This window comes from Tachysurus fulvidraco, chromosome 3 (assembly GCF_022655615.1).
Source record: "Tachysurus fulvidraco isolate hzauxx_2018 chromosome 3, HZAU_PFXX_2.0, whole genome shotgun sequence".
NCBI lineage: Eukaryota > Metazoa > Chordata > Actinopteri > Siluriformes > Bagridae > Tachysurus > Tachysurus fulvidraco.
In genome coordinates this window covers 8,558,150-8,570,345 of record NC_062520.1, presented here as the reverse complement: position 1 = coordinate 8,570,345, position 12,196 = coordinate 8,558,150, and the positions used below count along the sequence as shown (strand labels likewise).

The 12,196-nt window shown below is 41.4% G+C and overlaps 1 protein-coding gene across 4 annotated transcripts in view; it reads right to left on the bottom strand.

Moving 5' to 3' along the window:
• Positions 1 to 12,196, bottom strand: part of pard3aa (par-3 family cell polarity regulator alpha, a) — a 409,979-nt gene that overhangs the window by 142,922 nt on the left and 254,861 nt on the right. For all 4 annotated transcript variants that reach the window (XM_027149211.2, XM_027149213.2, XM_027149212.2 and 1 more), the window contains exon 15: positions 11,899 to 12,085. In XM_027149211.2, the coding sequence (XP_027005012.1) occupies positions 11,899 to 12,085 (187 nt within the window). The remainder of the gene's footprint in view (positions 1 to 11,898; positions 12,086 to 12,196) is intronic.

The following is a 12,196-nucleotide window of genomic DNA, read 5'->3' as shown; positions in this document are numbered from 1 at the left end:
AGAGAAGGGAAGGAAAGGGAGAAGAGAAGAGAAGAGCATAGGAGAGCATAGCAGAGAAGAGCAGAGAAGAGCAGAGCCGAGATGAGAAGCGAAGAGAAGAGAAGGAAAGGGAGAAGAGAAGAGAAGAGAAGAAAAGAGAAGAGCATAGGAGAGCATAGCCGAGATGAGAAGCGAAGGGAAGAGAAGGAAAGGGAGAAGAGAAGAGAAGAAAAGAGAAGAGCATAGGAGAGCATAGCAAAGAAGAGCAGAGGAGAGCAGAGCCGAGATGAGAAGCGAAGGGAAGAGAAGGAAAGGGAAGAGAGAAGAGAAGAGAAGAAAGACGAGAAGAGAACGGCAAAGCAGGAAGAGAAGAGAAGAGCCGAAGACAAACTTCCTCCCACATCCCAACAAACTTCCAGCCACCTTCTGTGTAATTTCAGCACAATGCGGTTAATCACAGAGACACACTGAGTCTAAACAGATATGTACAGGACAAACTCTCCAAGCCTCTTCCCATGTGTGATCTAATTAAAACGGCATTTTTCATGCACAGCCCATGTCTGAAATACTTGAACGCATGTATGACCGCATTTATGAGTAAAGCTATCATATCTGTGATAACTCTTCATAATTAAAACATTAAGAAAGCCATTACTGGCTGTCAGCTCATTTTGGTTCCTGTTGAATCTCATATTAGCTATTAAAATTACATAAAATCCTCTTAAGCCTCATTTACGGCCCATTCTGGAGCGCACGGCCTGCTGCTTCTTTCGCATTCCCCCAAACTCCTGAACTTGCTGAGGCAAGTGTTTTTGTCAGGGCTTCAGTCTTCATTTCACTTCTGTTTCTCAGGTTTAAAAGTGCCAGACTCCGTTTAGACAACTGGGCCTGTGAAAAGCCTCACACCTTAATGCTTCATCATCACAGCTTCTTTCACTTCTGCTCCTTGGCTGAGGTTTTACTGCCATTTTCCCTTTTTGCTGTGAGGACAGAGTACCATGGACAGCAATTTCCAAATTACATGTCAACCAGTCCAAGTTGCTTGCGAGCAATCAAGCTAATTCACATCTGCTCCAGCCTCTGAAGTGACTACAAACAGAGACGGCTCGTTTATTATGGGATAATTTACGGTCGGATTGGGAAAGTGAGTTCGGATTTTTTGTCAGTTTTGGATCCTCTATGCTGTGATACAAAGACCGACCTTTCAGAGGTCAACAAAACAATAGCGTTAGTACTACTGTTCAATAAAGCAAATGTCCATCCATCCATCCATCCATCTTCTACCGCTTATCCGGGGCCGGGTCGCAGGGGCATTAGTCTAAGCAGGGACGCCCAGACTTCCCTCTCCCCAGACACTTCCTCCAGCTCTTCCGGGGGAATACCAAGGCGTTCCCAGGCCAGCCGAGAGAAATAGTCACATAGATCGACTTGCAGCTCAGCTCTTTCTTCACCACAACAGATCGGTATATCGACCGCATCACTGCAGAAGATACACCAATCCGCCTGTCGATCTCCCGCTCCATCCTTCCCTCACTCGTGAACGAGACCCCAAGTGTTCATTCAATTAAAAAAAAATAAGTTCACAAAACAAATCACACTTTTGTTCTCAACAAATTCAGAACCCGGCTTTATGGTAAAGATGAACTGAACTCATGAGCCTTCATATATTCATTTATTCATTCATATTATGAACAGCAGCTACGCTAATTTCTCTCCAATTGCTGCTCTTTTTCTGTTGGATTTTCTGAAGATTTCGGAAATTCATTGAGAAGAAGGCAAACCTGTGAGGATCCTAAGGTATCTAGAGATGTACTAGCTTCAGTTGTATTCCACTTCATGAAGATTTCTGACATTTAAAGAGAAGACACCAACTCCATGTGGTCTTTGAGGACGACAACCTCATAATCAATGCACAATTGTCAGACTGTATCTGACTGTAGAAAGGACAATTATTCCTAACAACACTCTCTGGTGTTTATAACAGTTTATAACCACACCCTTCAGTATCACCCAAATGAGGACGAGGTTCCCTTTTGAGTCTGGTTCCTCTTAAGGTTTCTTCCACTTCCATGTAAGGGAGATTTTCCTCACATTTACATGTACAGCATTTATCAGACACTCTTATCCAGAGTGACTAACATCGTCTTATTTCAGTTTATACACCTGAGCAATTGAGGGTTAAGGGCCTTGCTCAGGTGGACCTGGGATTCAAACCAATGACCTTCCTATCCGTAATCGAACACCTTAACCACTGAGCTACCACATCCCACACAGTCACCTCAGGCTTGTTCATTGGGGATAAATACAAACAAATTTAAACATAAGCCTAATATTACAGTAACTTTTGTATAATATTAAAGTTCTTGTACTATGTTCCTTTTGTTCTGTAAAGCTGCTCTGAGACAATGACCATTGTTAAAAGCGCTATACAAATACAATCAAATTGACTTGAAAATGTTGAGTTTGTCCTGTTCAGGGTTGAGGGCTGGAGATGGGAATAAACCATATTCGCACATGCATTTACACCTAGGGGAAATTTACGGTTTCCAAGTCCACCTACCATCCTATTTTTGGGAAGTGGGAGGGAACCGGAGAACCCAGAGGAAGCCCAAGTGCATCCAGTTTGAATCTGAAAGACTGCAGAACTGAGCGTTTAGTGACATGTAAACTAGTTACAATGCAATATGAAATGTGTAGGTGAGCACAGGGAAATGAAGAAAACTTCATGAGGAAGTGTGTAGGCCACCTTGTTGAGTAGAAATCTAAAGAAAGCCAGAAAACACAACCAAAGTATCCAAAGTAAAGGCAAAGGAAAACTAACTGACGAGGTGTAGCTGGGGATCTGGCAGTTATGTACTGAAAAGACGAGAACGATCACAGACAGAACAGAAGACTGAAATAAAAATAAAAAAAATGAGACTCAGATGTTATCTTTCGCACGAGCAACAGTAACGAAAGCATTTCCCTGCTGAATCTGGGAGCAGCAGAAAGAAGTTTCCTGGATTCATCTGCGTTCCAAACAGCTCAGGTTGCTGAATGTGTGCCTTTCTCTTTGAAGATGCGCGTGTGGTTTATGCTCGCAGCGATGCTAAGAGGGTTTTGTTGATTGAATCCCAGTGTATTACAGTAACTGAATCCAGAAAACAGACAGAGAGAGAGAGAGAGAGAGAGAGAGAGAGAGGTCTGATGATGCAGCACCTGCAGCACCTCCAACATAATGTTATTTAGTAAATATTACTGCACATGCACTCGTGCAAATATTAAGAAGTTTCTCCCTAAAGCAATCGATTGGGGAACAACAGTGTGTGTGTGTGTGTGTGTGTGTGTGTGTGTGTGTGTGTGTGTGTGTGTGTGTGTGTGTGTGTGTGTGAGAGAGAGAAATTGTTTTTCGAAAGTAAGCAGCTGGCCAAGGTGCAGTATGTGAGCACTTATATTCTCCAAAGTACCACCAAAGTTATCTTTTACCTTGCCAAATAAGATGATTCATCCCCTACAATATCTAACTTTATTACTCTGTGTGTGTGTGTGTGTGTGTGTGTGTGTGTGTGTGTGTGTGTGTGTGTGTGTGTGTGTGTGTGTGTGTGTGCGCGCGCGTGTATGTGTGGGTGTGAGAGAGAAAGAGAGAGTGTGTGTTCCAGACACTGTCTCTTGTTCTGTCTCTTGACGGACTGTCAGGCCTGTCTCTGAAAATAAATATCCACCTGCAACATCTTTGAGATACAGAGAGATAGATTGCTCTCTCTGTGTGTGTGTGTGTGTGTGTGTGTGTGTGTGTGTGTGTGTGTGTGTGTGTGTGTGTGTGTGTGTGTGTGTGTGTGTGTGTGTGTGTGTTTGTGTGTTTGGAGGGTATGGGTGACAGAGGGACAAGGAGAAAAAGAAAAAAGAGAGAGGGAAAGGGTAGAGAAAAGGATGGAGAAGGAGAGAAGGTTGAGAAAGAAAGAAAAAGAGAGAGAGAGAAAGAGGAAGGAACATGAAGAGGGAAAGCTCTCTACTTTCACTCTCTCATACACTTCTCTCTGTCCGTCAGCACTAAACAGCTGATACGGGACATCAGCTGATTATACAACTTCCTGTTGTTCTCCATCACTCCTTTCCTGTGTCTTAGGTAATAAGCGAGGGAGAGCAGGTTATGTACACACACTATCATCTGTATGGGTTGTTAACTGACCGGAGTTGGATTTCCTGATTGCTTTAATAAACCTGCACTGCCAAGCTGGACAGAGAAGGCGGCTCAGGAAACCACCCGCGAGTCATTTGGATGTTAATGAGGCTGTAATTTGATATGACCGCAGACAGCAGAAACATTAGCATGGGGGCTGTGCTGTACGTTTCAACAGTAGATTAATCACACAAAGTGAAAAGCTCTGTTGTCTAAAGCTGCTGGATAAAAGATCTTGGAACGTCTGCCCAGATTCAGCTAACAGCTTGGAGTTCACTATAACATTCAGAGGAATCGGGTCCCGAACTACAGAAACCCACGCTAAGTGGTCTGCTTGGAAAAAAAAAAAGTAACGACACCAATAGAGCAATTTGGGACGTTGTCCAAGTGTAATTAAACGCTGCACTTTCCTCAGCATTACAGAAGCATTAAGCAAATAAAAATGAATGCAATCAATCTGATTTTCAGAGTGTTACCGAGTGCCAGGTGAAAGGCCGAACCTCTCGGATCCGCACCTGTAATCTTACAGCGCAGCGCTTTCTACCTTTCTACCTCCATCTCAACTCGACTGTTTGTTTAAGGAGAAGACAATGTCCGGAGCAGCTTTAGAGACATCTGGATGTAGATTTAAATCCTTAATGGACAAGTAGGAGGTGAGAGTGACAAGGAACAATTTTCCAGAGACATCTAACAGCATTAGAGATGCTTCATGATGATGATGATGATGATATGAACATGGACGTTAGACATGGACCAGCTCCGGATCCTGTGTAGTGCTCTACAGACCCAACAGAAACATCACACAAGATACACATGCAGAAAAATTTATTTTTGGGTCACTTTCTTTTTTCTGATGACCAGAAAACCAGAAAATATGCAAATGTCAATATTTACAGAGGAATTTTATTTAAAAAAAAAAAAAAAAAAAAAATTTCTTACTTTCTCCAGCCCACTTTCCCTCTTCTCTATTACAGTGTTTAAAATGAAGAAGTGATCTCATTTTTCCAATAGAGAAGTCTTGTATAGTTCAAAGGAGCTTTATCACAGCTCACAGACATACTGTATGTATGCTTCTACACACACACACACACACACACACACACACAGATATTAACACACACGCACACACACCCCATCTTCTGCCTTGCGCCGCTAGTCACTGAGTCGATGGGTGTGACTGTGTTGAAAAGACAGCCAAAGCCAGTTAGAAGGCAAATATAAACACACACACACACACACACACACACACACACACACACACACACACACACACACACACACACACACACACACACACACACACACACACACACAAATAAGCAGTGCAATATGTAGTGTTATAACAGTCACCTGAATAGTGATAGCTGAGGAACAATCAGACTGTGTGAATGACAGTGAATGGGGAAAATTAAGAAAAAAATAGAGAAAGGGATTATATATATATGAGAGAGAGAGAGAGAGAGAGAGAGAGAGAGAGAGAGAGAGACTCAAAAAGTCAGCATGCTAATCCATATTTTCATACAATTTTGATTCTTTGTTCCTTATTCCTTTCCTCCACTCATTCATTTATTCCTGCTGTGAGTGTTGAGTCTGTATTTTTAGGTCAATAGAAAATTATCCCAGGGCCTGTTGGAAAGCTTACGTGCATGTTAGAACAAACAAACGAACACACACACACACACACACGCTCTCTCTTTCTCCATAAACAACATCCATCACCACGAACAACTTCCAAACTAAGAAAAAGAAAGGTGTGAAAAAGAGAGAAACAAAAATTAGCTCTACACGGGAACGTGTTGAGTTTCGGCTCTAATACTCAACACGTTATTTATTCTGGAATGGATTTTCCTGTCGCAAAGATCCGGCCTGGCTGTACTGCTGGGAGCCAAAACCTTTGGCAAGCAGTCGAGCGCACCGTTTTTAACGTCAAAGTGAAGGGAAAAACAGGGAGGCTAGAGAATGACTGCTGTAACATAGCTGTAGCTGTTATAATGTAAATCAGAGCTACATTCTAAATCATCTACATCATCACAGAAGTCTAAATGCTTCAGAACCTTGACGTACTTATTCAATTATTATACGTTTTAAAATGGAAACGTGACAAACTGCTGTGCTAGAAATGGCAACAACACCGGGACACGATAAACAGTAATCGAGTTCTGGATGGTAGCAGTAGCTCAGATTCATGATGTTCTGTTAAATAAACATCAAATCGTTCAGTCAGTCAATTAACCAGACGTTCTTAATTGGCCAGCAAACTCGCCTGACCTTAACCCCATAGAAAATCTATGGTGTATTGTGAAGAGGAAGATGCGATATGCCAGACCCAACAATGCAGAAGAGCTGAAGGCCACTATCAGAGCAACCTGGACTCTCATAACACATAGCAGTGCCACAGACTGATCGACTCCATGCCACGCCGCATTGCTGCAGTAAATCAGGCAAAAGGAGCCCTAAGTATTGTACTCTACATGCTCATACTTTTCATGTTCATACTTTTCAGTTGGCCCAGATTTCTAAAAATCCTTTCTTTGTATTGGTCTTAAGTAATATTTTAATTTTCTGAGGTACTGAATTTGGGATTTTCCTTAGTTGTCGGTTATAATCATCAAAATGAAAAGAAGGGGGGGGGGGGCACGCTGGCTTAGTGGTTAGCACGTTCGTCTCACACCTCCAGGGTTGGGGGTTCGAGTCCCACCTCCGCCTTGTGTGTGTGGAGTTTGCATTTTCTCCCCGTGCCTTGGGGGTTTCCTCTGAGTACTCTGGTTTCCTCCCCCGATCCAAAGACATGCTTGGTAGGTTGATTGGCATCTCTGGAAAATTGTCCGTAGTGTGTGAGTGTGTGTGTGAATGAGTGTGTGTGTGTGCCCTGTGATGGGTTGGCACTCCGTCCAGGGTGTATCCTGCCTCGATGCCCGATGACGCCTGAGATAGGCACAGGCTCCCCGTGACCCGAGAAGCTCGGATAAGCGGTAGAAAATGAATGAATTTTTGCACTAGGGTGTAGACGATGCACTTTATGTGGCTAGAACAACTTACTGTAAGTCCTTAGCTCTGTATTGTTCTATGTAGCACCAGGTTCCTGGAGAAACGTTGTCTCATTTATGTGTCAGCTTTAGATGGTCAATCATGACGATAAAATGACAATAAAAGCTTCTTGACTTGAAATGACTGACAGGTCCAGGAGCTCCGCCTCCCGGCACAGGGGATTAATCTATTTATAATATAAATAACAGATCAACCAGAACGCGTGTCACAAGCGTAAACTGCTGGAAAAGTACCTTTCTTTATATGGATATATTTGAAACTACTGATTAATTTCTCATCTTTTCTTTTGTTCATTGTAGCAAATTTCTGATGAACTCATTCACTTACTTTAAGTATTCATCTAGCGATTTGCACAGCTCCTAAACGGTTCAGGAAATGGTTACTGGTTTGCTAATTGATCTACGGCTCTTACCGACAGTCTGTGCGTTTCCTGGGACCAGGAGTAATTAACATAATCCTGAATGGCTGTGTCATGTTTAGTACCTGGTTGTAAACCTGGTTAGACAATCTATAAGCTTTTGATTCCTGGACATTTCTAGATGGCTGAGTTTTGTCTCTCGATGTTCTGTTTGTTTGGCCTGTGACAGCCGCATCCTGCTGAACATCCTGCTGAACACCATCCATCTAAATATTAAAATATAACAGGAACTGAACCAAGAAACACAACCAGAAGCCACACCCCCACTCACACACACACACACACACACGGTTGTTTTTGTAAAAGTAGGTCACCGTTAAAGCGTGTTGAGTGTGAGCCGTGGCCTTGCTCCTGCTAAGCCGTCATCATTAATCTCGTAAACAGCCGTGTTAACTCGCTAATGAGAAAGATGCAGGACCGCACCTCGCCAAGCTACAGATGGAGCACGTGGAGGAAGAGTGGGAGAGGAGGAGATGAGGAAGGAATGATAAAAAGATAAAGGGTTTCATCTACAACTAGCGTATTTTCCAGTGATGTAACTAAACGCTAGTCGGTTGTTCAGACCTAACAATATATATATATATATATATATATATATATATATATATATATATATATATATATATATATATATATATATATATATATATATATATCTTTTTTTTATTATTATTTAAGGAGAAAGTTTGCTAGGTACAGCTAAAGAATATGTGTGTGCGTCATAAACCATCACAAAGCCACAGGACAAAACAATAAGAAAGTGCACATGGAAGATGAACTACACAAAGTTCATCTTCCATGTGAAATACACAAATGTATTTCTAGTGGATCTCAGGCAGACCTTTACCGAAAACATCTGCCTGAGATCCCCAAGAAATAAATTCCTGCTTCAAGGACCTTATTTTGACTGGGAGAAACACACCGGCTCTATAGAGTCGTCTGATATCAAGGCTAATCCTTCGGGAAACTTAACGTATGATAAACTAGTAGTTAGGTGGCTAATAATAATAATAATAATAATAATAATAATAATAATAATAATAATAATAACTACTTCAGGTTTTTAATTTGGAAAAGACATCACTGCTTTCAAAATGGCAGGCACACACGTGTGAACACGGGCGCACACACAAACGAGTGGACATACACCAGTGCCTTAGGATATTCTAAATTATTCATGTCCATTCACGTCCAAAAAGCAAAACATGCATGTCACCTTTTTTCGCCCTTGTCCTCGCTCACACGCGCACACACACAGAGTTCATTAACCATTCTGTGTTACTGTAGCTAAATAAACTGAAATAAAACCTCACTAACAAGGAGCTCTAAACTTTCTCAGAATGGACCATAAACAACAAACATCCTGCCTCTCTGCTCGTGTGTGTGTGTGTGTGTGTGTGTGTGTGTGTGTGTGTGTGTGTGTGTGTGTGTGTGTGTGTGTGTAAAAAAGACAAAGAGGAAGGTGACATGCAGGATAGGCTTTTTAGACATGAATAATTCAGATTAACCTAAGGCACTGTTGCCCCTCCAGTAAGAAGCTTGTGTTTATGGATGTGTGTGTGTGTGTGTGTGTGTGTGTGTGTGTGTGTGTGTGTGTGTGTGTGTGTGTGTATGCTGGCAGTGTAGCAATCCATAGTTTTATAATTTAATGGATTTAAACTTCCAATATTATACAAACAAGAAATAAAAGCAGTCATTTATAACCGGTGACACGGGGACAGGGGAAACTGAATATGGGGAGAAACAATTGATCTGAGCCACTTGCTTTAAATGCCTGCAGTTTAATCAGTAAACTCAGTCTTGCGCATGCACACACACAAACACACACAAATTCATTCTACACACTCACACGTGCACACATTCAATCATACATACATACACACAACTGCACACACACACATCACACACATTACACACAAATAAGCTAATTCATACATACATACAAAAATACAAACTCACATTCATACACACTTCCATTCACACACAACACACACACAACACACACACAACACACACACACACATCAATCTCACACAACCTTAAACTTAAGATCCCACTCTGGGATCAATCACAGGTCTCACTGCACACCACATCTGAGGCTAAATACAGACGAAGGAAGAGTATTTATCCTACTACAACATTCTGTCATTATTTATTTATTATTCGGCCTTCGGGGTCTTCTTCCTCGACCGATTCACAGATATCCGTTCAAAATGGGAGCGTACATTTCTGTCAGTTTTCAGACCAACAAATAAAACGGTTTAAGTAAGTTACAGTAGTAAGTTTCCTTTGCGAGCGCTTCGGATACACTGCTCAGCAAACGTCGCTCCGCAGTTCAGAAAATCGTGTGTGTTTAGTCACCTCATGTTCAGTGGGATCACGGCCTATATTTGGAAACCTTTGGCCTAGACTTCCTAGACAGTGGCCTCATATTTTAACGCACAATAAACAAACAGCAACTCCAGAGCAATTTGCCTTGGTACGTACTGTAAGTGCAGGCTGACCAAAGGAGCTTTCTGTCATGCTAAAGATCTCTGCTGATATAAAAAGGGTTGTAAATATATTAGAAGAAAACATGATGGAGATTAAAAACCTTGGGTCACAGTATCCAAATAAACAAATAAAATAAACGCCGCGACAAATCATCGAGTCAGGAAACAGTGAGCTGTGGTACAATCGATCCTGAAGACCATTATCAGTGAATATTGCTGCAGAGTTTATATTGTAGAGACAGAGATATGGGTCAAAAGATTAAACAGCCCATTCACACACTCAGGGCTTTACATCAGACGGATCTACGTAGGTTGTAGGTTTATTATGCTCGTCCAGCTTTTAGATATTCTTTTTGCTCATTATAGGAGATGAGCCTTTCATGTAGGTACTTTTATAGCTACACACACGAATGTTATTTTCCTTGTCCATCAGTTGTAAGGGAAAGGGAACAGCAATGACACTTACATGTTAGTGTGTGTGTGTGTGTGTGATGCTGGTATTAGTCAGTACAGACACTTTACTTTTTGCTTTACTAAACACTCCACAGATGCTGGTCTGACTTCGGGATCTAATTTTACATCCACATCTGAATTTCTGTAAAGCCGCATTGTTAAAAAGTCTAGTATTAAAAGCATCATAAAAGCAAATCTGAACTCACGTACTGTACAGTGAAAGACTGGGACTCGAAGATCTAAAAAGCTTTAATAGTGTCAAAGAGGTTGTGTTTTCATTTATCAGGAGAGGAGAATGGTGAGGAAACGTCTCAACTTTCTTATCAATCCTTAACACCACGTCACACCCCCTGACACCGAAAGTCCTACCGGAGCATGTTCATCCTTAGACTGAGACCACCGAGGACAAGCACAGGACACGACACGAGATCTTTCCTACCAGTCGCCATCAAACTCTCAGTAGGGAGCTGAGCTGACACAATGAATACTGACCGAATCACTGCATCCTTAGGTGCATTATCTCATTCTCTCTCATCCTTAATTCTCAAGCACCTTTTTTTTGTACATTTTGTATATAAACAATATTTAATCTATATCTATTTCCACTTCGTTATCATATATATCATATATAATCATTTTATCATTAATCTATAACCGTGTGCCAGCTTGTGACTGAAGTGTGTGTGCTTTCACATCATCGTATTTCAGAACTCACTGCCGGCATCCAGATTTTCTTAACGGCTTCCGATAAAACGCAATAAAGTAAAACACAGACGATCTAAATTCCAGCAGAATGGAGCGAAAGCTGGTCAACGTTTTTTTTCCCCGAAAAGGATAGAAAACCCTGTATCAAATATTAGTTTAGCGCGAGGTGGCGTATTTAATTAAATGTTTCCTCTATGATATAATTCTTGCAAAAAAAATAAATAAATAAATAAAATATGACGACAGAGCTATTATTAATAAAAAAATAAGATTTATTATTATTTTATTATTATAGCAATTAAACAACTAAAAAACTAAATCCTGTCATTAGATCACCGTCACAAACACTGGTTAAAATAGAAGGATATCCTTTCTGTAAGACACACTTTATAAAAATAAGGGATAATACACATCAATCTCAAAATAAAGGCTTTCAGTGCCAGTTGGCCTGCTTTCTAATTGCAGTTATTTCTCGGTCAGATTTAAAAAGGGCGCCTTGCTCTTTACATCTATTTCCGTTCTTTTTTTTGTGTGCTTCAGAAACGCACCAGTGCTTCAGTTTCGTGACGACTCAAACGCGAGCGTGGACGCCGATTCGTTTGCTCCGACAATAACCGTGTTGTGTTTATCGAGAACAATCTTACCTTTTATCTTGATTCTGAATATCTTTGTCCCAGGAGACAGGTGGCTCCATCACAAAGCCCATGTCGTCGTGGGAGCTGGAAGACGATTGGTCAGACAGGAGAGGAGGAAGAACAGGTGGCCTATCGTCTTCGATGATGACGGTGTCATCCTGAGGCATGTTCACAGTGGGGGACAGCTGGTAGTTACCTGAGACAGATAGGAGAGTGCAGCATAGGGAGTGTGTCAGTGTTAAACACATTTACTGGAACAGTAAAGAACTACATGTCTGACAGAAAGAGTGGTGATGGAGCTGAAAGT